Here is a 24,489-nt window from a genome sequence, read left to right on the forward strand (position 1 = left end):
CCCTTGTCCCAGGGGTCGTGACTGTGCTCTCTTGCTCCTTAGGTGAACTCGGTCAATTGTAACACCAGCTGGAAAATCAACCTTTTCATGCAGTTCCGTGACCACATGGAGGAAGTGCTGAAAGGGGTAAGGAAGGAGGTTCGGCTGCCACCGGCCACCAGGGACACGGTGGGCTCTGGGGATCCAGCCCTGGTCTCCTGTGAGGGCAGGATGCGTGAGCAGCCAGTTGGCTGCATGACAAGGGCAGAGGAAGGAGATCCTGCCTTTAGGACCTTAATTCCTAGAGAATTCGTCACTTGGAGAACTTAGTAGCAAGCTAGAGCTGGATATTTTAGTGTCTCCTGGCAGCAGGTACCTGAGGGGGCATGCAATTACCCTCCGCCTCGTATCGAGTTGGCTTTCGAGGACGATAAGAGGCACACGTAGTGCCAGCAGTGGCTTCTAGCTGCGAGGACAATTTTCGGCTCTTTAGCCATGCAGCGGGGCTGGCTGTTGCCTGGGAAAGGAACTTTCCCTGCGGAGCTATTGTTCGGGGCTGAGGTCCTCCAGGAAGCAGCTGGATGGATATTGATTGTTATGATCTTACAGACCCTCGTCCCCAGGCGCCACGCTTATCCCCGGCTTCCCGCGGCCACTGCATCCTCCTCCCCGGGGCGTTAATGCCTTAAGCACATTGGTGAGCGGAGCTTCTGCCCACTCCGGGGGTGTGAAATGGGGGGTTTGCACCCATTTTACAGCCTGGGGAAGGGAAGCAGTGGGAAGTGACTGGCGTTAGTAACTGCAGTGATGGCATTACGGGGTGCAGGGTGCCCCGTGCCCAAGCAAGGTGCCCTTCCCTGGGTTTGGAGGAGCATTTCTGCTGGTAGAGGCAGGTTTTAGTACAGCTCAGGTAGGATTGGAAGAGCTCATGGTGCCCTGCGATGCCTGGGCTCCCACGGTCCTGCTATGCCATGACTGGGAGCTGTGCTCTGCTCTGGATCCCATCCCCTGGCAGGGTTGGGGGGGTCACAGGGGGAGATACATGGAGAGCCATGTCCCTGGGTCTCATCACCATGTCCTGCTCCAGGGGGACGTGGTGAGGCTCTTCCACGCCGAGCAGGAGAAGTTTCTCACCTGTGATGAGTACAAAGGCAAGCTGCACGTCTTCCTCCGCACCACCCTGCGACAGTCGGCCACCTCGGCCACCAGCTCCAATGCCCTGTGGGAGGTGGAGGTGAGCGGGGAGGGGATGGAGCGCGTGTCCTGGAGGCTTTCGGGGTGCCTCTGTGGGCTGCTGCGCTTTCACTGGGAGGGGGGTTTGGTAGAAGCAGCAGTTATTTCTATGTTTCCACCTCTGGTAGCCTGATTGCCCTGGTGAAAGCCAGCACAAGGCTTGAGCTCCATAAGAAAGCTGTGAACCGTGGCTGCTGGTGGATGGGCCGTCTGTCTGAGCTTGTGGCCACCTTTGGGACAGGACTGGGCTCTTATCACCGGCTTGTTTGCCTGGAAGGGGGCAGGAACAGCATTCCAATTCCCCACAGCCCCATACATCACTGGCTGAGCTCTCCTCTGCTTCTCCCAGGTGGTCCACCACGACCCATGCCGAGGAGGAGCCGGGCACTGGAACGGCTTGTACCGCTTCAAGCACCTTGCCACGGGCAACTACCTGGCAGCAGAGGTAAGGAGGCAAGCAGAGAGACGCAGAAACCTGCCCTGCCCTCAAGAGGCTGGTACCATCCCTGGCAAAGGCAGTGCCCACCTACCTTAGACAGAGCCACAATGCCCAGGATTGTCCGTGGCCCAGCTCCAGGGATTTTGGAGCCGTCCTGCCCTGGGCCTCCACGGCTCGTCCTTGCTCGCAGGAGACATTGGCATCGTGGCTCTGAGCATCATCATCGTTCGCCTGTTTGCAGGGCTGGGCTTTCTCTCCCTTGAAATCCCCCAGCCCACGGTGCAGGCATTCACTTGCCAAAATTGTTCTTTCTGGCTCCTTCTTCTTCTGGCCGGGGGGGCAGGAGGGGGTGGTCGGGTTTTTCCTCTATTTGCTTGCTCCAGGCCAAGCAACTGTACTGGCATAACCTCCTGGTAAGACGGGAGCAGGAGATAATTCGTCCTGCTGCGCTTAACTCCTCCTGATCAGGTTTTGCCCATCCTCATCCTCTGGTCCATGGCAGCATCCAGGGCTGTCCTTGCCTGGGGAGGGTGTGGGCAAAAGCTGGGCCTGGAAACACCATCTGCCAAATTTTTTTGCTCCCATTTAAGACCAGCTCAAGGCCTCCTGATAGAGGCACAAAGAGTTTTCCGCATTTAGATAATGTGCTTTATATGACGCTAATTAGTTGCCACTACCAAGGGAAAGACAGTGTTACACCCCGCGGCCAGGGGAGCGGGGATGTACTGGGGGGGTCTCAGTGCACCATGTGCCAAAGGTGCTCCTTAGCTGAGAAGACAACCAAAGGCAGCCCCCAGGGCCCCTTCCACCACTGCAGGATGGAAAACAGCAAATATTGGGCTCTGAAATGGCTGCTTTAAACCAAATGACACTCATGTGACATCTGCAGAGGAAAGAAGATCGCAGAATGGTCCTGGGCTGGTGCTGCCTGGCTTGTGTTGCTCACTGAGACCTCAGCCTGAGCTCTCGAGGGATTTACAGCAAAAGCTCATCTTGCTGCAGCGCAGAGCCCCAGGGCTTTCCCCCAGGGCTCACCCTGTCCCACTCCCTGGGGACAGAACACTGCGTGCTGGGTACGGGTCACCTCCTCCAGCCCCACCTGGGCTGGTTTCCTCTCCCTGTGCTGTGATTGAGGAAGGCAGGAATAGAGATAACACCCCGTGCTCAGGGTTTTTGGAGGGACCGAGCGGGAGGACTGAATAGCTGTCTTTCATCTCCCTCTTTAACTTTTCAGGAAAACCCAAGTTATAAAGGAGACGTGGCTGAGCCCAAAGCAGCGCCCACGGTGAGCTGTTGCAGCCTCGCTAGCAGAAATGCTGCTGCCGCTGCCTGAAATCACGGCGTCTCTTAAACTTTGCCTGAAAGCAGGGAAATGCCCCAAAACAGAGCCTGCCATGGGGACAGCGCCCGCGCCATGCCGCTTGGTGCTGAGGCTGTGGCTGGAGGCTGTCCCGCTGCCCAGCAGAGCATCCCCGCATCCTGCACTCTAGAGTAGCATCCCCGTGTCCCGCTTGCAAGGGGACCCTGCTGAAATCTGTCGGAGGGGTCCCGGCGCATGTTGGACCCCCAGGCCACGGGGAAGTGCCGGTAGAAGAGAGATTTGGACTTTCAGGGGGTTTTTCCTCTTTGCTGTTGGTGAGATTTGGCGAAGGGGTGGCCTCCGTAGCTCAGGTGCATCACGCTGCGCTTGTGCTCTCGTAGCCCCTCGTGCAGCTCAGCCCGGCATCCGAGCAAAAGCTTCTGCTCTGAGCATAGCCGCTGCGTGTCTCCTCCGATGCCGTGACACTGGGACACTGGGCTCGGTGGGGTGGCCGCCCCACGCCGGGCTCAAAGCCGCTTTCCCTGGTGCAGGGGGGCAGCAGCCGCGCCAGCCGCAGGAACACGGGGGAAAAGATCAAATACCGGCTGGTGGCCGTGCCCCACGGCAATGACATCGCCTCCCTCTTCGAGCTGGACCCCACCACGCTGCAGAAGACGGACTCCTTCGTCCCACGGTACGTGAGCACGCACTGCCACGGTGGGATTGAAGTAAAGAAGGGAGGTTTAATTGCACGGTGTGACATTTTTGGCAAGTCTGTTCTCAAGCCGGGGCTTTGCTGGGGGATGTGGTGGGTGGTGGCGTGTCCGCGTGGGGATCACTCACTGGGACACTGTGCCATTTGCAGGAACTCCTACGTGAGGCTGCGCCACCTCTGCACCAACACCTGGATCCAGAGCACCAACGTGCCCATTGACATCGATGAGGAGAGGCCCATCCGTCTCATGGTATGGCCCCGTTCCCTCCTCCCATGTGTGGATTTATCCCCTGTGCCCCGGTAGCTCTTAGCATGCTCCTTTCCACCCAGCACCCAGGCTTCACCCAGGGGCTGAAAGACCTTGATGATCCAAAGGGGTGGCTGGACACCAGCCTAGAGCCCACCCCAGTAACCTAGAGCCTACCCCAGTCCATCTGATGGGGACAAACTGGGTCACTGACTTCCCACCTGGGGTGGGTGGTGGATGGTGGTGGGGACATGCTTGGCATTGCCATGTCTGTGTGATGCTGCTTCCCCGTTGCTTCCCAGCTGGGCACATGCCCCACCAAAGAAGACAAAGAAGCTTTTGCCATCGTCTCCGTGCCCGTATCTGAGATCCGGGACCTGGACTTTGCTAATGACGCCAGCTCGATGCTGGCCAACGTGGTGGAGAAGATGAACGAAGGTTTTCTCAGCCAGAATGACCGGAGGTAAAAAGTCCCGTCTGGGAGATGGGGCTGGGACGGGCTCCTCCAAGGGCTCTCCAGCATCCCTGCAGGATGGGGCCCCTGCCTGGGTCTTGGTGCCAGCGCTGTCTTGCTTTCCTGCCCACAACCCAAATCCACGCCTGCTTCTCCCAGGAGTCTGGCGAGGAAACCAGATAACGCCACAGCCCTGCTCCGGCCCCTCCTTTGCCACTAGAAAAATATCTGAGGGGCTGAGAGATGGCCCCACGATAGGGGCAGCCGGGTTAGTCACAGTATTATTTTTAGGTGGGTGGGTTCTTGGTGCTTCCTGAGCAAACACAGGTCCCCTGTGGGACAGAGGGAGCTGCTTCCGCCCTGCCAGCCCGCCCTGCGCAGGTCCCACGAGGGTGACTAAGGGGACAGAGGCGTTAAATGCCAAATCCCTGGCGTGAATCACAAGCAAAGGCCCCTGGCATTTACCCTGGCACATATAGTTTCTGTAGGAACCATAGGGGCTGCAAAACCTCTTGCTTTAGGGTGACCATTAACATGTAGTAAGGAGGGCATGATCAGCCAGCAACTTCCTTGGCAGCCCTGAACATGGTCTCTTTGGTCCTCCAAGATGCGCTGGCATCGTTGCAGGGACCCAAGTCGGGGTGGGCTGTGTGGGGTGGGCGAGCAGCCCCTCCGGCTGGAGAGTCCCACTGTGCCCCTTTGCAGGTTCGTCATCCAGCTGCTGGAGGACTTGGTGTTTTTCGTCAGTGATGTTCCCAACAATGGCCAGAACGTGCTGGACATCGTGGTGACCAAGCCTAACCGGGAGCGGCAGAAGCTGATGCGGGAGCAGAACATCCTGAAGCAGGTCAGTGATCACAGGACCCTGCATCTGAGCAAGGCTGAGGTCCTGTGGAGATGTCCTGTGCTGCCCAGGGCCACACTGGAGGTCAGGGATCTGGAAACCCCCATAGAGGAGGTGTAGCTGGTCTCCAGCTCATGCCCCAGTGGTGTACCAAGCCCTCCTGGCAAGCACGGCTAGTGTCCATGGGGGTGATGGTGTGGAGTGGCATGTAGCACTTATCACCTCTGCTTTTGGGCAGATCTTTGGGATCCTGAAAGCCCCTTTCAAGGACAAGGGCGGGGAAGGGCCTCTGGTGCGGCTGGAAGAGCTGTCGGACCAGAAAAACGCTCCCTACCAGTACATGTTTCGTCTGTGCTACCGTGTGCTCCGGCACTCCCAGGAGGACTATCGCAAGAACCAGGTGCGTGGGGGGTGACAGGGAGGGCCACCCTCCCACCACGTGTTGCGAAGCCCTGGGGGGCTGCTGAGGTCTCGGTGGGGCAGGGGGGTATCACTAGCCCCCAACACACAGCCTCATGTGCTCACCACCTCTCTGCCCGCTTCAGGAGCACATTGCCAAGCAGTTCGGCATGATGCAGTCCCAGATTGGCTATGACATCCTCGCCGAGGACACCATCACGGCCCTGCTGCACAACAACCGCAAGCTGCTGGAGAAGCACATCACCAAGACGGAGGTGGAGACCTTCGTCAGCCTGGTGCGCAAGAACCGTGAGCCACGGTGCGTGTCCAGCCAGGCCCTGTCCCAAAGGGCTTCATGCTGCGTTGGTGGGTGGGATGTGCCTTGACCAGAGGTGGAGAAAAGCCCCTGTGGACCCTCTGTTGACAGTGAGCTGTCTCTGCTTGGTAGGTTTTTGGACTACCTCTCGGACCTGTGCGTGTCCAACCACATTGCCATCCCCGTCACCCAGGAGCTGATCTGCAAGTGCGTGCTGGACCCAAAGAACAGCGACATCCTCATCAAGACGGAGTGAGTAGCCAAAGAGAGAGGTTGTCCACGTTTGGAGTCTGGTGCCTGGCCCTGCCTTCCACCAGCTCCCCCAGTGCCCTGGTAAACCCCCCATCACCCCTTGAGGTGCAGCTGCTCTCCGTCCACAGGAGCATCTCCAGTTTTACCCCTTTTCTGTCCTAGGCTGAGGCCAGTGAAGGAGATGTCCCAGACCCATGAGTACCTGAGCATCGAGTACTCGGAGGAGGAGGTCTGGCTCACCTGGACGGACAAGAACAATGACCACCATGAGAAAAGCATCCGGCAGCTGGCACAGGAGGCCCGGGCTGGCAATGCCCATGATGAGAACGTCCTCAGCTACTACAGGTGATGATCCTGTGGCATCTTCTCTCCAGGTGAGGGTGTAAGGGTTGAATGTCCTCACTCCCTCTCCCCCTCATCCCTGTGCAGGTACCAGCTGAAGCTCTTTGCCCGCATGTGCCTGGATCGCCAGTACCTGGCCATCAAGGAGATCTCCCAGCAGCTGGGTGTGGACCTGATATTCCTCTGCATGGCAGATGAGATGCTGCCCTTTGATCTCCGGGCGTCCTTCTGCCACCTCATGTTGCACGTGCACGTAGACAGGGACCCCCAGGAGCTGGTGATGCCCGTGAAGTTTGCACGGCTCTGGACTGAGATCCCTACAGCCATCACGATCAAAGAGTGAGACATGTTGGGGCTTGCAGGGGCTTTGAGGGACAGGGCAGGAGGTGGGATGGTAGATGCCATCCACTGTAGGGACTGGCTTGACTTTAGCAGGGACAGGGAGGGGGGCATTTGTGGAGTGACTTTGGTAGGTCTCAGCCTTCAGAAGGAAGTGGGCTCCATTACAGCCACGAGCATCACTTCTGGCCATGATGGGTCAGCAGCTGCCTGGACAGTGCTCCTTCCAGGCTCGGTGCAAAGAGACTCACTGCCATCCACCTCATCCCCACTCTCTCTCCTCACAGCTACGACTCCAACCTCAACGTCTCACGTGATGACAAGAAGAACAAGTTTGCCAGCACCATGGAGTTCGTGGAGGACTACCTCAATAACGTGGTGAGCGAGGCGGTGCCCTTTGCCAATGAGGAGAAGAACAAGCTCACCTTTGAGGTGCGAGTCCTGCTGGTGTCCCTGGCACATTGCAGTATGCAACACAGTTTGGCTGTGACTGCTTCTGCAACGAGGGTGGCCATGCTGGCATCCCTCTCCCCCATGTTTGTTCCTCCTGCTCAACCCCGAGCACAGCAAGGTCTGGAGTTGCCCTGTTCTTCTCTAGGTCGTCAGCCTTGCCCACAACCTCATCTACTTCGGCTTCTACAGCTTCAGCGAGCTGCTGCGCCTGACGCGGACACTGCTGGGCATCATTGACTGCGTCCAAAACCCCCAGCTGATGATGCAGGCAGTCTACAACGATGAGGTGACAGGTGAGTCCCTGCTCCATAACCAGGCATGGTCCTGCAGGAAGGTGTTTTCCATGGTCTGCCCAGTGCTTTCCAGTTTTGGCTGCAAGAAAACAAGCCACTGGTTTGGTGACGTGGAAGCTTTGGCTGGGTCTGCACTGGGAGACAGGAGATGTTGAGCCCTTGGCCATGCCAGAGAAAAGGCCAGTCCCTCCTACTCATTCTCTGGTTGATGTCTACAGCGTATTCCAGTCTAAGTGGGTCCTTCCGTTGGTCCTCTGCCACCTCCCTTTCCATCTGCATTAACTCTGCCCACTGTGGCTGCCTCTGTAGGGAAGAACGTGCGGAGGTCCATCCAGGGCGTTGGGCAGATGATGTCCACCATGGTGCTGAGCAGGAAACAGTCGATCTTCAGCCCCCCGAGCCTCAGTGCCGGGTCTGCCCCGGAGCAAGTGGACAGAGGGAGGAGCGTCGAGAGCGAGAACATTGTGGTGATGGAGACCAAGCTGAAGATTCTGGAGATCTTGCAGGTTGGAGCCAGTGGAGCGGGAGAAACATTGCGGAGCTGTGGGTGGGACCTGTGGGATGGGGAAGACATAGTTTTCTCATGCAGAGAGACAGCTGGTATGAAGCGGACACTCACATTTGCTTTCTTCTTTGCTGCTGCCAGTTCATCCTGAATGTGCGGCTGGACTACAGGATCTCCTACCTGCTTTCTGTCTTCAAGAAGGAGTTTGTGGAGGTCTACCCCATGCAGGACAGTGCGGCCGATGGGACGGCTCCAGCCTTTGACTCCACAAGTAACTCTCCTACTTTGCTCCTGGTACACCTTCAGCTCAGCAAACCCCACAGGCTGGGGACACCCAGGCGGTGGAGGTGACAGCTCCAGCAGCTCTCCACCCGCCGCCGCTGCTGGCATGCGGGGGGGTTGGGGTCTGTGCAGATGGGATGAGGTGTCCTGTGTCCATCATGGATGCTCGGAGCAGTGGCCAGGGAGCTGGGTTGGTTCCTGCAGGTTTCTGCTGATGCAGATCATGTTGGCTGCCCTTCTCATCTCCCTTTCCTCTCCCATCAGCTGCTGCCATGAACCTGGACCGGATCGGCGAGCATGCAGAAGCCATGTTCGGTGTGGGGTGAGTCCGTGCCCCCTCCGGTGTATAGTTAGCCGGGCCATAGGGCTCTTCCTCTCCTGTCCATGCTGCCAAGGCTGAGAGCTGCAGGTGACGAGGAAGATGAGGCTCTAAGGGCTCATGCAGCTGTCCCCATCAGCCCCGAGGGGTGACTGAGTGCACGCGAGCTCCCATGTGGCTGCTAACACCAAGCGCTTTCGTCCCGGCTTCAGGAAGACGAGCAGCATGTTAGAGGTGGATGACGAGGGAGGGAGGATGTTTCTGCGGGTGCTGATCCACCTGACGATGCACGACTACCCACCGCTCATCTCCGGCTCCCTGCAGCTCCTCTTCAAGCACTTCAGCCAGAGGCAGGAGGTCTTGCACACCTTCAAACAGGTAACCCTGGTGGGATGCTGGTCTGGAGCACCTCGAAGCCCACACTTGGCTGTGGGTGCAGGACATGGGATGGGTCCCAGCCCCTTTCCTTGGGATGGAGATCTGGAAGAGGAGGGGAATGGGGTTTTGTGCCCCAAATTGGAAACCCCTGGGAATGTCGCTGCAGGTTCAGCTCCTGATCTCAGCCCAGGATGTGGAGAATTACAAGGTGATCAAGTCAGAGCTGGACAAACTCCGCACTATGGTGGAGAAATCAGAGCTCTGGGTGGACAAGAAGGGCAGCAGCAAAGGGGACAGCACGGTGGAGGGGAACAAGAAGGACAAGAAAGAGGTGAGAGCCCCGAGCAACACCTTGGGAACCAGAAGCGGGAGGCAGAGGTGCAGATTGTTTCGGTCCAACACCTCACACCTCTCGATGGGGCATGCACCCCTCTGCCTGGAAGAGGAAGGCCAGGGAGGGTCCTGTGGGGTGTAGTTATGCCCCAGGCTTTGGAGAGATGCAGTGGGATCATGGTGCTGTTTCTGTCCCCTCACAGCATGCTGCTGACGAAGAGGTCATTGCTCCAGGAGAGAAGAGCAGCGAGAACTATCAGATAGTCAAGGGGGTAAGTGACACCAAACCCTGTTCCCCTGGGCACCAACAAGAAGGGAAAGGGAGAAATCATGGGGCAGGTTTCCAAGCTCTCTTGGGGTTCAGAAGAAATGAGTCCAAGCCAGGGCTTGCTCCTGCAAGCTCAGCGCAAGGAGGACCCCTGCTATGTCCCCAGGGCTCCAGAATGAACCTTGCACTGGGGGGGACTGGAGGGGAGAAGGTTGGTGATGGGTGCAAGGGCTCCCTGCATGGCACCGCAAGGAGGATTTCTGAGGGGGGTGCCAAGATTCGCAAGCGATGCAGGGAGCACCTGGGTTTATGGAGGGCACATCTGGATTGCAAGCAAGCCCCCAGTGCTGGTGGCCATCCTGATGGGTTCCCAGGCTCAGTTCCCCTCTGCCATGGTCCTTCTCTCCCCAGATCCTGGAGCGGCTGAACAAGATGTGTGGGGTCGGAGAGCAAGTGCGCAAGAAGCAGCAGCGCCTTCTGAAGAACATGGATGCCCACAAAGTGATGCTGGATCTGCTGCAGATCCCTTATGAGAAGGTGGGTGGGCAGAAGCTGGCTGGTCCTGAAGTGCCCTGAAGGGCAAGGAGTGGGGGATGTGGGGGCCCCCTACGCAAGGGCAGGGCAGGAGGGGTGGCAGCCTGCTCCTACTCTCTGTCCCTCACCAACTCCGGGCATTTCTCTTCTCTACCCTTCCTCAGGGTGATGCAAAGATGATGGAGATCCTGAAATTCACCCACCAGTTCCTGCAGAAGTTTTGTGCTGGCAACCAGGAAAACCAGGCCCTGCTGCACAAACACCTCAACCTGTTCCTGACCCCCGGGGTAAGGAGAGGGGACCGAAGGGTGGTTGGAGGCACCACACGGGGAGAGACTTTGGTACCACTCTGGGGGGCTGAGAGCAAGAGATACAATATCCAGGAGGAAACCCTGGGAGAGGAAGGGTCAGGGCAGGAGGGGAGGCTGTTCCTCGCAGCCCCCCAGCCTCACCCTGCTCCCCTGTTCCTGCAGCTCCTGGAGGCTGAGACAATGCAGCACATCTTCCTCAACAACTACCAGCTCTGCTCAGAGATCAATGAGACGGTGCCGCAGCACTTCATCCACTGCGTGGCCACCCACGGCCGCCACGTCCAGTACCTCGACTTCTTGCACACCATCATCAAGGCTGAGGGCAAGTACGTCAAGAAGTGCCAGGACATGATCATGACCGAGGTGAGCACCTTTCCCCCCAGCCTGTGGGGCGTGAGCGTGGGGTGTAGCAGATGTGGCTCCTGGGAGGTGCATGGTTGGCTTCTTCCTTGAGGAAGAGCCTTCCCAACCATGCTGGCTTCTTCCTGGGGTAGGAAACGTCTCCAGGAGCTTAATGCAAGGTCCAAGAGCCAATAACCATTTTGGAGTCCCACAAGCTGTGATTTTCTGATTGCACTGCAAATGCCTGGTTTTCTCTGTAAACTCGCAGCCCTTTTATCCTTCACCGGCTACTCCCTCTCATCGTCTGCTGCAGAGGACACCATTCTCTGCCTTGAGAGGTTTCTGACCCTCCTTCTCCAGAGCGGTGACCCCTGACCCTTTCCTGCAGCTCACCAATGCCGGGGACGATGTGGTGGTTTTCTACAACGACAAGGCTTCACTGGCCACCCTTCTGGAGATGATGACGGCGGCCAGGGATGGGGTGGAGGAGAACAGCCCGCTGATGTACCACATCTCACTGGTGGACCTGCTGGCTGCCTGCGCCGAGGGCAAGAACGTCTACACAGAGATCAAGTGCACGTCCCTGCTGCCCTTGGAGGATGTGGTGCGGGTGGTGACACATGAAGATTGCATCACAGAGGTATGGGGTGCTCAGTCAGGAGGGTGCCAGTGGCTTTGCACCGATTGCCTTCCCCTGACGGTGCCTGTGTCCCCTCCCCTTCCCTCCCCGGTAGGTGAAGATGGCCTATGTGAACTTTGTCAACCACTGCTATGTGGACACGGAGGTGGAGATGAAGGAGATCTATACCAGCAACCACATCTGGACTCTCTTTGAGAACTTCACCCTTGACATGGCCCAGGTGTGTGGGGAGGATTGGGTGGAAGGGACACAGCAGCAATGTCTGGTGCATCACATGGGGACAGGATGGTGTCACTGGGGCTCCCTCAAGGGCTGGGCAGCCAGACATGGGGCATGGGCACTATGGGGACTTGTGTAGCTGCCACACCAGGGGCTGGGGAGCAGTCAGGGCTCTCTGGCGTAGGCTCAGGAGCTGTAACCAGCCACATCCTTCAGCTTAGCAAGGTGCCAGCAGCGCTGTGTGCCAGCAGCATCCGGCCAGGATGCGTGTTCACCTCACCCTGGTGCCATCAGCATCCTCCCTTCTCCTCACAGATGTGCAAGAAGCGAGAGAAACGCCTGCCAGACCCTACGCTGGAGAAGTACGTGCTGACGGTGGTGCTGGACACCATCAATGCGTTCTTCAGCTCCCCCTTCTCAGAGAACAGCACCTCACTCCAGGTAATAAGTCGCTGCATGGACAGGCTGTGGCTGGGGGAGGAAAGCAGCTCATCAAGCCCCCAAAAACAAGGTCTGGACACACCTTGCCCTGATACATACCTGCCTGCTCTCTCCTTCAGACCCACCAGACCATTGTGGTGCAGCTTCTCCAGTCCACCATGAGGCTGCTGGAATGTCCCTGGCTGCAGCAGCAGCACAAGAGCTCGGTGGAAGCCTGCATCCGCACGCTGGCCATGGTCGGTAAGGAGCCGTGCCGGAGGGATGCTCTGTTCCCCACCAACCGGGAGGATGCAGCCACCCTCGGCTGCCTCTGCTCCAGCAGCGAGCAGGGCCACGAAGATGCTCCAATGGCTGGAGCCCCTCTGCTGCAAGGACAGGCTGAGAGAGTTGGGAGGGTTCAGCCTGGAGAGGAAAAGGCTCCAGGGAGACCTTAGAGCCCCTTCCAGCCCCTAAAGGGGCTCCAGGAAAGCTGGGGAGGGACTCTTGATCAGGGAGGGGAGCCATAGGAGGAGGGGGAAGGGTTTGACACTGAAAGAGGGGAGATGGAGATGAGATGTGGGGAAGAACTTCTTTGCTGTGAGGGTGGTGAGAGCCTGGCCCAGGTTGCCCAGAGAAGCTGTGGCTGCCCCATCCCTGGAGGGGTTCAAGGCCAGGTTGGAGGGGGCTTGGAGCAGCCTGGTCTGGTGGGAGGTGTCCCTGCCCAGGGCAGGGGGATTTGAACTTGATGATCTTTAAGGTCCCTTCCAACCCAAACCATTCTATGATTCTAAGAGCCATCATTCCTACTGCAAGCCTTGGCAGGGCGCCCCGGTGAGAGGCTGCTGGCCGGTAATGGGAAGGTTTGGCTCCAGGATGTGCTTTTTTTGAGCTACATCTTGGATACAACCAGGGTGACGTGGGGATAACCGAAGCCTGGGCTTGGTTGGGAGATCCCTGGTGTGTTCCCTGGTGGTGAAGGGCCTGGAAACAAAGCCAGCATTGACGGTGGTTTTCCCTCAGCAGGACTTTGCCCTCAGCTGGCTTGTGGCTGCCTGGCTCGGGACAAGGGTTGTTAGCACTGAGTCACCCCGTGGAAAGGATTGCTCGTGGTTAGACACTGGGTGGGGATTTCCCTTTGTAATTTGAGGCAGGGTGCTTAAAACATCTCCACGCTGGGCTTTCCCAACCAAAAACTGGAAGTGGTGTCTCTTTCCATCCAACGTTGGGTTGGGGTTGGGGCTGGGGGCAATGTTGTGCTGCAGTTGGGAGGGATGGATGGAAATATTCCACCCTTCACTAGCCTGGAGGAGTTTCCTCTTGTATTTCACCCAAATCTTCTCTGCTGCAAATGAAGAGGTGGTGGAGGGGTGCCTGGCCCAAGGCAGTGTGGTAGGTCCCAGCTGATGCGGTGGGCTGGGTCGTGGCTGTCTCCAACCCTGGCTCCATCTCCTGCAGCCAAGAGCCGCTCCATCGCGCTGCCCATGGACCTGGACGCCCACGTCAGCTCCCTGCTCAACAGCAGCTCCACCAGCACTGTGCAGAGGAACACGTCCAGCTACAAGACGGCCACACGGACCTTTCCCCGCGTCTCCACCACCCCCAACCAGTGGGACTACAAGAACATCATAGAGAAGCTGCAGGTATGGGGCAGGGAGGCAGGGGTGGCATGGATCAGGGCATGACATCAAGAAGGTGCTGGCGTTGCAGGGGTCCCTCTCCCGTGCTCGTGTCTCCTAGGCATGCATTGGCCCTAAAGGTGTGTGCTGTGACTTGTAGGACATCATCAACGCCCTGGAGGATCGCTTGAAACCGCTGGTGGAGGCTGAGCTGTCTGTCCTGGTGGATGTCCTCCACCGGCCAGAGCTGCTTTTCATGGAGGGGACGGAGGCCTTTCAGCGATGTGAGAGCGGAGGTTTCCTGTCCAAGTGAGGATGCTTTGCAGTTGCCATGAGATTGCTGGGGCCGCTGGGAAGGGCTGGGGACCTTCGGCCTTTGTGGGTTGTGCATCCTGGTGTGCACCTGCAGAGTGGAGGGGCAGTGGGGCTGTTCCCTTGGGGACCCCCTTGTCCCTCTCGGCTGTCTGACGGTGGCTCTGCTGTGCCAGGCTGGTGCAGCACACCAAGGACCTCATGGAGACGGAGGAGAAGCTGTGCATCAAGGTGCTGAGGACGCTGCAGCAGATGCTGGTGAAGAGGAACAGATACGGCGAGAGGGTGAGCACCATGATCCCACGGCACATCCCCAGCCCTGCTCCTTGTCCCTGCAGCCCGTGTCACCCGGGCTGGCAGTGCCCTCCCTGTTGCAGCCCACGAGTGCTCAGCCTTGTTCCGCTTCAGCGCTGGCCTTGGCATTGGAGACTCGTGACGTTTGTTTGTCTTGGCAGGGCAACCTGCTGCGGAAAATGCTCCTGAACAATTACCTGCAGAACAAGAAGTCCAGCTCCAAAGGGGAAATGGTGGATGCTGCTGGGGGAGGTGAGTGCCCTTCTCCTGCTCCTTCCCTGTCCCTCTGTGCTGCTCACACACACCTCGAATTCCCAGCTCCTTGAGCCATGATGGGATCAGATCTGGTCACCATTCCTCCACCTCCGCAGGAGTAAAGGATTTGGAGATGAAGGGATGGGACTGAAATGCCCCTGGCAGTGATCTAGCTGTGCTCATTCTGCACTACCACAGCATCACATCCGTCCGTGTGTTCTCATGCAGGCCAAGACCAGGACTGGTCTGCTATCGCTGCTGTCCAGTGCCGGCTGGACCGAGAAGGGGCCACCAAGTTGGTGGCTGACCTCATCATGAACACCAAGAACGAGAAGATCTTCCAAGAGAGCATCCTGCTTGCCATCCGGCTGTTGGATGGAGGCAACACTGAGATCCAGGTGCTGAGTCCAGGCTGTGTGGTGGGCACCAGCCCCGGGGGAATTGGGCACCCACAGTTTGATGGGTGCAGCGTAATGGTCCCAGCACTTGGAAGGCGTGAGTGAAGGGCAGTCCTCTGTCCTGGGCTGGCCCCTGGGCTTGGCTAAAATACTATTTGGTTGCATATGTTTGGTGGCCAGAGGAGAAATTGCAGAAATCTGTCTGTTTTTGAGTTTTCCAGCCCAGTGGCTGGATGGAGCTGGAGGGCTGGATGCTGCAAAAGGGGCAGGTTGTCCTTTCTGGAGTAATGCTGATGCCCTCTGCCGGGTACTGCTAAAATGGCTCAGGACTGCAGCTCTTGGGTGATAACTCATAGGTTATCTCGAATCTTTTATTACAGGGAAGCCAATAGATTAATTGTACGTGCAAAACCCAGCAGGGCTCCAGGCCTGGAGCTCCTGTAATCGCTGTTTGCTCTGTCCCTAACCCTGCTTTTAGGGTAAAAAAGGGCACAGCAGCAGGGGACGATCCACCCCTGGAAATCCAAAAGGACTGTGACATCCAGGGTTGTAGCATGGAAATAAACCAGGTTTTCTCAGACAAGGTCTTGAGTGCTGGAGGCCACCAAATCAAAGGGGCAGGCAGTTTGGAGCTCATGATGGAGACTTGTCCCTCTCTCCTCCCAGAAATCCTTTTACAACCTCATGACGAGTGACAAGAAGTCGGAGAAGTTCTTCAAAGTTTTGCACGACCGGATGAAGAAGGCACAGCAGGAGACCAAGTCTACGGTGTCTGTGAACATGAGTGACATTGGGAACAAGCCTCGTGAGGACAAGGACGAGCCTGACCCTGGCACCAAAGGTATGGAGCTGTGTCCCCTCGGTAGAGCCAATGTCTTGTGTGATAACCCAATGCTAATGAGGTTGGATTTCCCTCTAGGACGAGGAGACACCTTCCTGATGCCTGGCACCCCCTCCCGATACCCGATGGCCATAGGGTTTCGGAAGGGCCATGACACCGGGGAGCAGGGTCAGAACAATGAGATGGGGGTGACGGTTCTGATCATGGAGCCAATCCTGCGATTCCTGCAACTGCTCTGTGAGAACCACAACCGGGACCTGCAGGTGGGTTACAGGAGCTGCTTGGGATGGGGGCCAGGGCAGAGGCCATAGGACAGGGGGATGGAAAGGCTGGGGTCTGCCTCAATTTGGTCCAAAAAACCATTGCACCAGCCGTTCTGTGCCTCAGTTTCTCCATTTGCAAATGCACCACCCCTTATGGATAACTTTGCTTAGTGTTGTGGAAGTTCGCGGCACAAGTGTGTCCATGGGACTAAGTGTTCCTCTTGGAGGTCCATACGTTACAGCCCCATTCTCCATCGAACTGCAGCTGGAGGGGGTGTGGGGAGGGGGATCAGGCCTGACCCCCCCATCAGAGTGATGCCGCTCAGCCCCGTAACTGCAGCCTTTGCTCGACAGAACTTCCTCCGGTGCCAGAACAACAAGACCAACTACAACCTGGTGTGCGAGACGCTGCAGTTCCTTGACATCATGTGTGGCAGCACCACGGGGGGGCTGGGGCTGCTGGGGCTCTACATCAACGAGTACAACGTGGCCCTCATCACCCAGACCCTGGAGACCCTGACCGAGTACTGCCAAGGGCCCTGCCACGAGAACCAGGTCTGTGGGGATCCCTGCAGGTCCGGGTCATTCCCAGAGGGGCTGGGGGGTTCCACCACTGGGCAGGGACCCCCAAGGGAGGATCTGGAGGGAAACGTGTGGGAAAGCAGCAGAGCAGGGTCAGCTTGTGGGTCCAGGGTGTGAACAGGAGCAGAACATGGGCAGCAGAGGATGCCAAAGTGCTGCATGGGTTATGAGCTACTGCTTGGCTAGATAATATGGTGACATAAACGGGGTTAAATAATAAAGTGGTGCAAATGGTGTCCTTTCCGGGGGGTCGGGGCTCCTGGGGTAATCAGGCAGGGTCAGTGCTGTAGGCAGGGACCTGGGCTGTGTTGGATGGAGGGTGAAGCCAGGAGGACTGGCATGCTTCTATGGGATAATACATTGCATTGCTCCCCCCCCAGAGCTGCATCGTGACCCATGAGTCCAACGGGATCGACATCATCACAGCCCTCATCCTCAATGACATCAGCCCCCTCTGCAAGTACCGGATGGACCTGGTCCTGCAGCTGAAGGTGGGCAGAGCCTCGGGCTGGGATGGTGGGCACGTGTGTGTGGGTATCACCGTGTGGGCTTAGTGGCACGTCCATGGGGTGTGCTGTGGGGTGAGGTGGATGCTGTAGTGGGGACTGTGCATGTGTCAGGTCCTCGAGTGTTGGGAGCTCCTTGGTGGGCTTGGTGGGATGGGCCTGGTGCATCTCCACTGTGCGAGGCGATGCCTCCAGGATGAGGGAGTTGCAGCTGACAGGGGCAAAGGGGAAGTTCTGCCCACTCTGAAGCCCCAGGCAGAGGCAGGGCAGAGCTCCCCTCAGCAAGGGCTTCTCCTCGCCAGGATAATGCCTCCAAGCTCCTCTTGGCCCTCATGGAGAGCAGACACGACAGTGAGAACGCTGAGCGGATCCTCATCAGCCTCCGCCCACAGGAATTGGTAAGGGCTGACAGTGAAACACCCCTAGTGAGCCCCCCAGCTTCTCCACTGGACCATTGCTCTTCTGCCTGTGGGTCCTGATGCAGTTTCTGGTTTGCAATCAATAACCATCTCATCTTCCACACTGCTGGTCACCACCTCTGCACAGGCATCCTTGCCTAATGGTCCTCCCAGAGCCATTCATGGCCAGAGGAGGACAAGGAGGCAAAGAGATGGGGTGAAGCTCACTGTCCCTCTGGTGCCTTCCAGGTTGACGTGATTAAGAAGGCCTATCTGCAGGAGGAGGAGTGTGAAAACGCCGAGGTTTCCCCCCGGGAAGTTGGCCACAACATTTATATACTGGCGCTGCAGGTACTGAGCTGTGACAGCAGGGTCCCTGCCAGGCTGGGCTCGCCATGCTGTGCTGGGCATGTTTTCTCTATATTTATTTACATTTTCTCCAGCCAGGCTGGTCTCCCTTGGGGAGGCATGGCTGGGAAATGTGCTTTTGGCTCCTGTGAAAAGCCACCCCCCTGGGGCGTGCTGTCCCGTTCCCCTGGGCACCGGTGGCTCCTCACCAGCCTGGGCTCACCCGGCCATCGCTGTCCCTCTTCTAGCTGTCCCGACACAACAAGTCTCTGCAGCAGCTCCTGAAGCCGGTGAAGCGAATCCAGGAGGAGGAGGAGGAGGGCATCTCATCCATGGTATGGAGGGACCTTGGGAACGGAGGCAGAGCCCCTCCAAGCTGCCCTGACCCTGCCCGGAGACTCCAAAGAGTCTCCCACCCTTTCTGAGCCACCCTGGGTTTAATTGTTTAAGATTTGATGGGTTTTGGTGTTCCCCAGGGGGACTAAAGAAAGAAAGGCTTGTAGTGACCTCGTAGCCCAAACTACAAGCCCAAAGGCACGTGCACCTTCTATAACCAAGCTGTGGGGAGCTGTATTTGCGGGGTAGGGTGACATCCAGGTCAGCCGCAGGGACAGGCTGGTGGCCCTGAGGGAGGGAGGACATTCTCCCTTCCCTTTAGAAAAGGAAGGGCTGAGTCCTTTGCTGTCATTTCTTCCTATGTACCTGAGATCCCAAACAAGATTCAGCAGTAATATGATTTCCCTGGGGTTTTATGAGCATTGATTTGTAATTTGTGGATTAGCAGCGTTTGGATGTAATTATTGCAGGGAATCGAATGTCTGTCACCTCAGGGAGGGCTCAAACCCCTTTAGGAAGCTTGAATTCATTTGCTTTTCCCTGAAACCTCGTCAGCTTCAGTAGGTTTTGAGGAAGGCTGTTGTCAGTGCAGAGTTAGACCTGGCTGAGGCCACTCTCGTCCCCTCTCCCTCTCCCAGCTCAGCCTCAACAACAAGCAGCTCACGCAGATGCTGAAGTCGACGGCCCCGGTCCAGGAAGAAGAAGAGGACCCGCTGGCGTATTACGAAAAACACACATCCCAAATTGAGGCAAGACCTGTTGGCTGTTGGGTTTCCAGCGGACACATGGCCGGTGAATCCCTCGTGTGCTCCGGCTGCCTCGTGCCCGGTTATTTTGCACCGGGAGCCATCCCATCCCTGCACCGGCAAGAAGCAGAGGGGCCTTTTGCTCTGGAGAGAGCTGGAGGTGTTTGCAGAGCCCACGGGGATCAGAGGGGAACGAGCTGCACCCCAGACCCTTCCTTTCCCTCCCCGCAGCAGCAGGGATGCAGCCGTTCCAGGAGCCTCATCCCTTGTGAGGGTTCACGCACCCTCAGCTTTCCTTCAGCACAGCCAGGGCTGCCTTTGCTGGCTCCATTTGTAGCACTATAGACAAATGACCGGTGATGTTTGGATCCCGGTGGGGTGGGAGGGAGGAGGGGAAGGCACAGTTGGGTCTAGGAAAGAGGAAACCAAAGCCTGGCAAGGGCAGGATCTGACGGCACCTTCCCCTCGGCCCTGCTTCCTGCAGATTGTGCGCCTGGACCGAAGCATGGAGCAGATAATCTTCCCGGTGCCTGGCATCTGCGAGTTCCTCACCAAGGAGACCAAGTACCGGCTCTTCACCACCACGGAGCAGGATGAGCAGGGCAGCAAAGTCAGTGATTTCTTCGACCAGTCGTCCTTCCTCCACAACGAGATGGAATGGCAGAAGAAACTGCGCAGTAAGAGCAAGGCAGACCTTCCCTTCGGGCTCCCCCCTGGCCAGCACGAGCACTTTGAATAGCCCCCCGTTGGGAAAATGGGGGGCAGCCCTGCTTTGAAAGGGTTCTTGGCAGCAGCCTGGAGATCACACCTCTGAGCACCTTGTGCCCCTTGCTCTGTGGAGCACAGCACACTCGGCAGTTTGCAGGGAGTGGAGGTTAATCAAGATCCCAGGGATGTATTTCCTCCGTGCCTCTTAGCGCAGTTCCTCCATGGGCTGAAATGCATCTTGCAGCACATTCCCTGGGATTACACCTGCAGGTGTTTTCCCCTGGAAAGCCCTCTCTTCATTTGCTTTCAGTTGCCTTCTCCTAAGCCAGGATCTAGCAGCTACATATGGGAAATAAAATTTGTTTCTCTGCACCCTGCAGACCTGCTTAGGTGCTCTCAGGGCTGCATCAGGAAGGAAATTCTGGCTTAAAATAACACGGAGCTGAATAGAGAGTCACACTATAAATACTGCGACGCAGCTAAGGGGCAGTGTAGCAGCTCTGAAAACACTTGCAGATCCAGTCAAAACTATCTTAGGAATTCGGCAGGAAACAAGTTTCCAGTATGGATGGGAAATTGCTGGCTGGGTCTCCTCTGGGAGCAGAACCAGTGCTGAAAACACAAAGATACTGTTGTTTTGAAGGACGCGAGGCTGTAGGAGGTGGGAGATGGGGAGGAGGAGGATGGAGCCGCTCTGATTCCAAGGTGCCAGAGCAGGTCAAAGGGCTGAGAAGCCAAGAACTGTGAGCAGTGACATTTGGAACTTGCACTGCTATTTCAGCAGATGAGGAGGGAGCTTTTATTAATGTTTTGAAGGAAGTGGGAGGCAAGAGTCCCTCCGAGCTCACTGGCTGTACTGGGCTGAACCCTTTGGATGGCTGGGAGGACAAAGCCTTCCCCGGTTGGCACAAGGTTGGCTGAGATTTGTGTGTCTGCCTCCTCTCCCTCCAGGCATGCCGCTGATGTACTGGTTCTCCCGCAGAATGACTCTCTGGGGAAGCATTTCCTTCAACCTGGCTGTCTTCATCAACATAATCATTGCTTTCTTCTACCCCTACGTTGAAGCCACTTCCATGGGTAAGTGGCCCAGCATCTGCTGCTCCTCAAGACGGAAGGAAAAGGGGACCCTCACCTTACCTGTATTCTCCCCACCATCAGTCTCCTTTTGACTCCTAAAGCCCCAAGGCGTCTCTGCTGGTCAAAGGAAGGGATTGAGTCAAGATTTCAGTTGCCAGCCCTCCCCAGGCTTCCTTCTTAGGGAAAAGTCTCTTCTCCCTGGGCTGTGCTTTCCCTGCCTGTAAATGGGGGAAGGAATGACAGCGTACGGAGCTGCTGTCAGGCAAAGCCTCCGTCATTTACAGTGGTTTTGACATTTTTGGATAAAAGGTGTTCGAAAAACGTTATCAGTAAGAGCCATCTTAGTCAATACTAGTCTTTGCAGTCTGGCATAATTTCTGTCTTTCTTCCCTCTGATAATCAGCAACGTTATTTTTTCATTGCTGTGGGTTCTCTTCCCAGGAGTGCTGGATTCCCCACTGATCTCCCTGCTCTTCTGGATTCTCATCTGCTTCTCCATCATGGCCTTGTTCACTAAGCGCTACGGTGTCAGACCGCTCCTCGTGGCACTGATCTTGCGATCGATCTATTACTTGGGGATTGGACTCACTCTGAATATTCTGGGAGCTCTCAATGTAAGTTCTCCGTGTGCTGGAAAAATAGCACAGGAGGCTGTTTTGCATTCAGAAAGTGCAGCAAACCCCTCTCGCTCCCGTTTCTGATTGTTCCTCAGCTGACCAACAAGATTGTGTTTGTGGTGAGCTTCGTGGGCAACCGTGGGACCTTCATCCGAGGCTACAAGGCCATGATCATGGATGTGGAGTTTCTTTACCATGTTGGCTACATCCTGACGAGCGTCCTGGGACTCTTTGTGCACGAACTCTTCTACAGCATCCTGGTACAGTAAATGCAGATGTTTTGGGGCACGGAGGTAACCCGTCAGCCCTGTTAGACGCTGGAAGGTTCTTGTGACACCTTCCAGGGGCTGATTGATAACAGGAGTGAGAACAATTCGCTGTGCTCTAATCTTTGCGTAGGCTGATCTTTCTGCCTTCCGACAGTATCTATTACTGTCTCTCTCTCCTGGTTTTTTGCTATCTCTCTCTTTTTAATCTCTGCTGTGTACTTTATCTGGGTCAGCTGGGAGACAACGTGAGCTGGCGAGGGCAGAGGCAGGGTGCATGTGTCCTGTTCCTGGCTCTCCTGCTGTGCATAAGTCACTTCATTCTTCTCTGCTTCCCTACAGTAAGCCAGAAAACTTAAATGCTTTATGTGAAAGTTAGTCAAGGTCTGCTGAGTGATCCAAGATCTTGGGATAAAAGGGGATATAGGTAGGCCAGGCATTGTCAAGAAAAGCACCCCGTGGCATTTCTCTGCTCCTGGGTCATTTCAGCTCTTTGACTTGATCTACCGTGAGGAGACCTTGTTTAATGTCATCAAAAGCGTGACGCGGAACGGGCGCTCCATCCTGCTGACAGCCCTCCTGGCCCTCATCCTCGTCTACCTCTTCTCCATCGTTGGCTTCCTGTTCCTGAAGGATGACTTCATCCTGGAGGTGGACCGGCTGCCGGACAGCAAAGCCAAAGGTCGGTCAGCACTTGCCCTCATTGGTTGCGGTTTTTGGGGCCAGAGGGGGCCCAGGCAGAGTGTGGGTCCCCTTCTGGACCATTGCATGAGACCCTGCTCCCTCCCCACTGCAAAAGCACACATGTGTCTGCATGTGGTTGTGCATCATAGGTTTTATACCCTTGACACAAACTCCTGGTTTTGGGATTAGCAGAGAAGAAAACTCCCTATGCCGACTTAAGGTCCTCGTGCTGCTCGAGAGCAGGATTTTGGGGCTGGGAGTGATGGCAGAGAAGGGGGTGGACAGCTACAAATGAAGTAAAAGTTTTAGATTTTAGACTGAATATCAGGAAAAATTTTTACACTGAAAGGGTTATTAAGCATTGGAACAGGCTGCCCAGGGAAGTGGTTGAGTCACCAAACCTGCTGGTATTTAAAAGGCGAGTAGACGGTGCTCAAAGGTATGGTTTAGTGACAACTTTTGTCTGTGTTAGGTTGATGGACTCGATGATCTAAAAGGTCCCTTCCAACCTGGGCAGTTCTATGATTCTATGAAGTTTTAAATGAATTTTAGAGGTCTTAAATGAAACTTGAGAAAAGATTCAAAGCCTAGAAAAGGCTAGGAGAGCGAAGCAACTTTTTTTTTTTTCAAGACGCTTGAAAGCCACAAGAAGAGGCAGTTGAAAAGCACGAAGAGCTTTACTCAGACAAACAGATGCTCTGACACGGCTGTGGTCTCTTTTACTTGCAGATGACCCCTTGGGGATGCAGAGGAACGTGGAGACCTTCATGGAGTCATGCAGCAGTGACAAAATTAGCTGCTCTGATGCTCCCACCGCCCTGGAAGGTAAGTGAGCTCATTAGAAAGGCGGACTTTGTTAGCAGCAGGGTAGGTTGGCTGCCTGGTTTCTTAGCGAGCTCAGATAAATCCTCACCTTTCAAAGCTGGAAACAAACAACGCACCTTCTGGCACATATTAGGCAAGAGACCTGCAAATTTTACACTGACCATGGCCTAAAAAAAAAAAAAAAGTAGAAGTAGATTCAATTTAGTCATAAAGAAAGCGGGAGCTTCAGGAGCGCTCAGCCAAACACCTCCACAGCGAGAGTCAAGCTGGAGGAGCTGCTGGTTGGAGATGCACAACGAGCATCTGCTCCCAGGGGATTTGCTACCACAGCAGGAGTCAGCCCCCCAGCTCTGGGATCTTGGTAACAGTCTGGTACCTCTGCCCTGTCTACGCTCTGGGTTTTTGCTTTTATTTCCCCCTAGAAACAGAGCCTGACCAGTGGGAACGCGCCTGCGACACGCTGCTCATGTGCATCGTCACTGTCCTGAACCACGGCCTGAGGAACGGCGGGGGTGTGGGTGACATTCTGCGGAAGCCATCGAAGGACGTGAGTTTGGGACCCCTTTCTTCTGCCAAGTCCTGCTGCATTTACCACTGTGCTGCTGCCCCCCCTCCCTGGAAACCATGATGCTTCCAGCTCTATCTCCCACGCTCTCCTCCAGTGCTGTTCTCCTCTCTTGCCCCATCATACCCATCATATTCCTCCTCACCTGGGACCCTCAGACATGGGCACAATTAGCGTGGCTGGAGGAGACACACACATTTATGCCTTTCATCCGTTACAGGAGTCCTTGTTTCCTGCTCGGGTTGTCTACGACCTCCTCTTCTTCTTTATTGTCATTATTATCGTCCTTAACCTCATCTTCGGGGTCATTATTGACACCTTCGCTGATCTGAGGAGCGAGAAGCAGAAGAAGGAAGAGATACTGAAGACGACCTGCTTCATCTGTGGTGAGCGCTGGGACCTGGCTGTGAAGGAATTGCCCCAAAGCTTTTTCTATCTTAAGGTTGAGGGAAGGAAAGGAGTTTCAGCTGGTTTCTGGTTTTCATTGGGTTCTCAGCAAAACTTAAATCTGTTTCACCGATGGGTCACTGCCGTTTGAGGAGGCTTAAACAAGGACCCAAACTGAGAGGGGAAATTATCTGTATTGTTCCCCACCTTCTGTTAATGAGGCGTTAAACTGAACGCCACATCCTGGAGTTCTTGTGCATCCATCGCTCCTGAGAGCATCACTCAGCCAGTGGCAAAAAAAAGCACCAC

The 24,489-nt window shown here is 56.1% G+C and overlaps 1 protein-coding gene across 1 annotated transcript in view; it reads left to right on the forward strand.

Moving 5' to 3' along the window:
* Positions 1 to 24,489, forward strand: part of ITPR3 (inositol 1,4,5-trisphosphate receptor type 3) — a 42,755-nt gene that overhangs the window by 15,789 nt on the left and 2,477 nt on the right. Inside the window, exons 7-55 of the mRNA XM_074163333.1 lie at positions 43 to 126; positions 1,067 to 1,213; positions 1,562 to 1,657; positions 2,886 to 2,936; positions 3,503 to 3,645; positions 3,817 to 3,916; positions 4,216 to 4,376; positions 5,073 to 5,214; positions 5,450 to 5,611; positions 5,757 to 5,929; positions 6,059 to 6,178; positions 6,341 to 6,523; positions 6,608 to 6,859; positions 7,147 to 7,291; positions 7,458 to 7,605; positions 7,915 to 8,111; positions 8,252 to 8,381; positions 8,657 to 8,714; positions 8,924 to 9,089; positions 9,256 to 9,420; positions 9,626 to 9,694; positions 10,102 to 10,227; positions 10,389 to 10,511; positions 10,698 to 10,898; positions 11,266 to 11,517; positions 11,612 to 11,737; positions 12,052 to 12,177; positions 12,297 to 12,417; positions 13,612 to 13,796; positions 13,933 to 14,081; positions 14,261 to 14,369; positions 14,540 to 14,630; positions 14,862 to 15,031; positions 15,698 to 15,872; positions 15,951 to 16,135; positions 16,490 to 16,690; positions 17,098 to 17,208; positions 17,526 to 17,621; positions 17,871 to 17,972; positions 18,218 to 18,304; positions 18,944 to 19,054; positions 19,536 to 19,728; positions 20,711 to 20,836; positions 21,278 to 21,450; positions 21,549 to 21,713; positions 22,209 to 22,401; positions 23,133 to 23,228; positions 23,651 to 23,775; positions 24,014 to 24,179. Coding sequence (XP_074019434.1) covers positions 43 to 126; positions 1,067 to 1,213; positions 1,562 to 1,657; positions 2,886 to 2,936; positions 3,503 to 3,645; positions 3,817 to 3,916; positions 4,216 to 4,376; positions 5,073 to 5,214; positions 5,450 to 5,611; positions 5,757 to 5,929; positions 6,059 to 6,178; positions 6,341 to 6,523; positions 6,608 to 6,859; positions 7,147 to 7,291; positions 7,458 to 7,605; positions 7,915 to 8,111; positions 8,252 to 8,381; positions 8,657 to 8,714; positions 8,924 to 9,089; positions 9,256 to 9,420; positions 9,626 to 9,694; positions 10,102 to 10,227; positions 10,389 to 10,511; positions 10,698 to 10,898; positions 11,266 to 11,517; positions 11,612 to 11,737; positions 12,052 to 12,177; positions 12,297 to 12,417; positions 13,612 to 13,796; positions 13,933 to 14,081; positions 14,261 to 14,369; positions 14,540 to 14,630; positions 14,862 to 15,031; positions 15,698 to 15,872; positions 15,951 to 16,135; positions 16,490 to 16,690; positions 17,098 to 17,208; positions 17,526 to 17,621; positions 17,871 to 17,972; positions 18,218 to 18,304; positions 18,944 to 19,054; positions 19,536 to 19,728; positions 20,711 to 20,836; positions 21,278 to 21,450; positions 21,549 to 21,713; positions 22,209 to 22,401; positions 23,133 to 23,228; positions 23,651 to 23,775; positions 24,014 to 24,179 — 6,976 coding nt within the window. The remainder of the gene's footprint in view (positions 1 to 42; positions 127 to 1,066; positions 1,214 to 1,561; positions 1,658 to 2,885; positions 2,937 to 3,502; positions 3,646 to 3,816; positions 3,917 to 4,215; positions 4,377 to 5,072; positions 5,215 to 5,449; positions 5,612 to 5,756; positions 5,930 to 6,058; positions 6,179 to 6,340; positions 6,524 to 6,607; positions 6,860 to 7,146; positions 7,292 to 7,457; positions 7,606 to 7,914; positions 8,112 to 8,251; positions 8,382 to 8,656; positions 8,715 to 8,923; positions 9,090 to 9,255; positions 9,421 to 9,625; positions 9,695 to 10,101; positions 10,228 to 10,388; positions 10,512 to 10,697; positions 10,899 to 11,265; positions 11,518 to 11,611; positions 11,738 to 12,051; positions 12,178 to 12,296; positions 12,418 to 13,611; positions 13,797 to 13,932; positions 14,082 to 14,260; positions 14,370 to 14,539; positions 14,631 to 14,861; positions 15,032 to 15,697; positions 15,873 to 15,950; positions 16,136 to 16,489; positions 16,691 to 17,097; positions 17,209 to 17,525; positions 17,622 to 17,870; positions 17,973 to 18,217; positions 18,305 to 18,943; positions 19,055 to 19,535; positions 19,729 to 20,710; positions 20,837 to 21,277; positions 21,451 to 21,548; positions 21,714 to 22,208; positions 22,402 to 23,132; positions 23,229 to 23,650; positions 23,776 to 24,013; positions 24,180 to 24,489) is intronic.

This window comes from Numenius arquata, chromosome 24 (assembly GCF_964106895.1).
Source record: "Numenius arquata chromosome 24, bNumArq3.hap1.1, whole genome shotgun sequence".
Lineage (NCBI taxonomy): Eukaryota > Metazoa > Chordata > Aves > Charadriiformes > Scolopacidae > Numenius > Numenius arquata.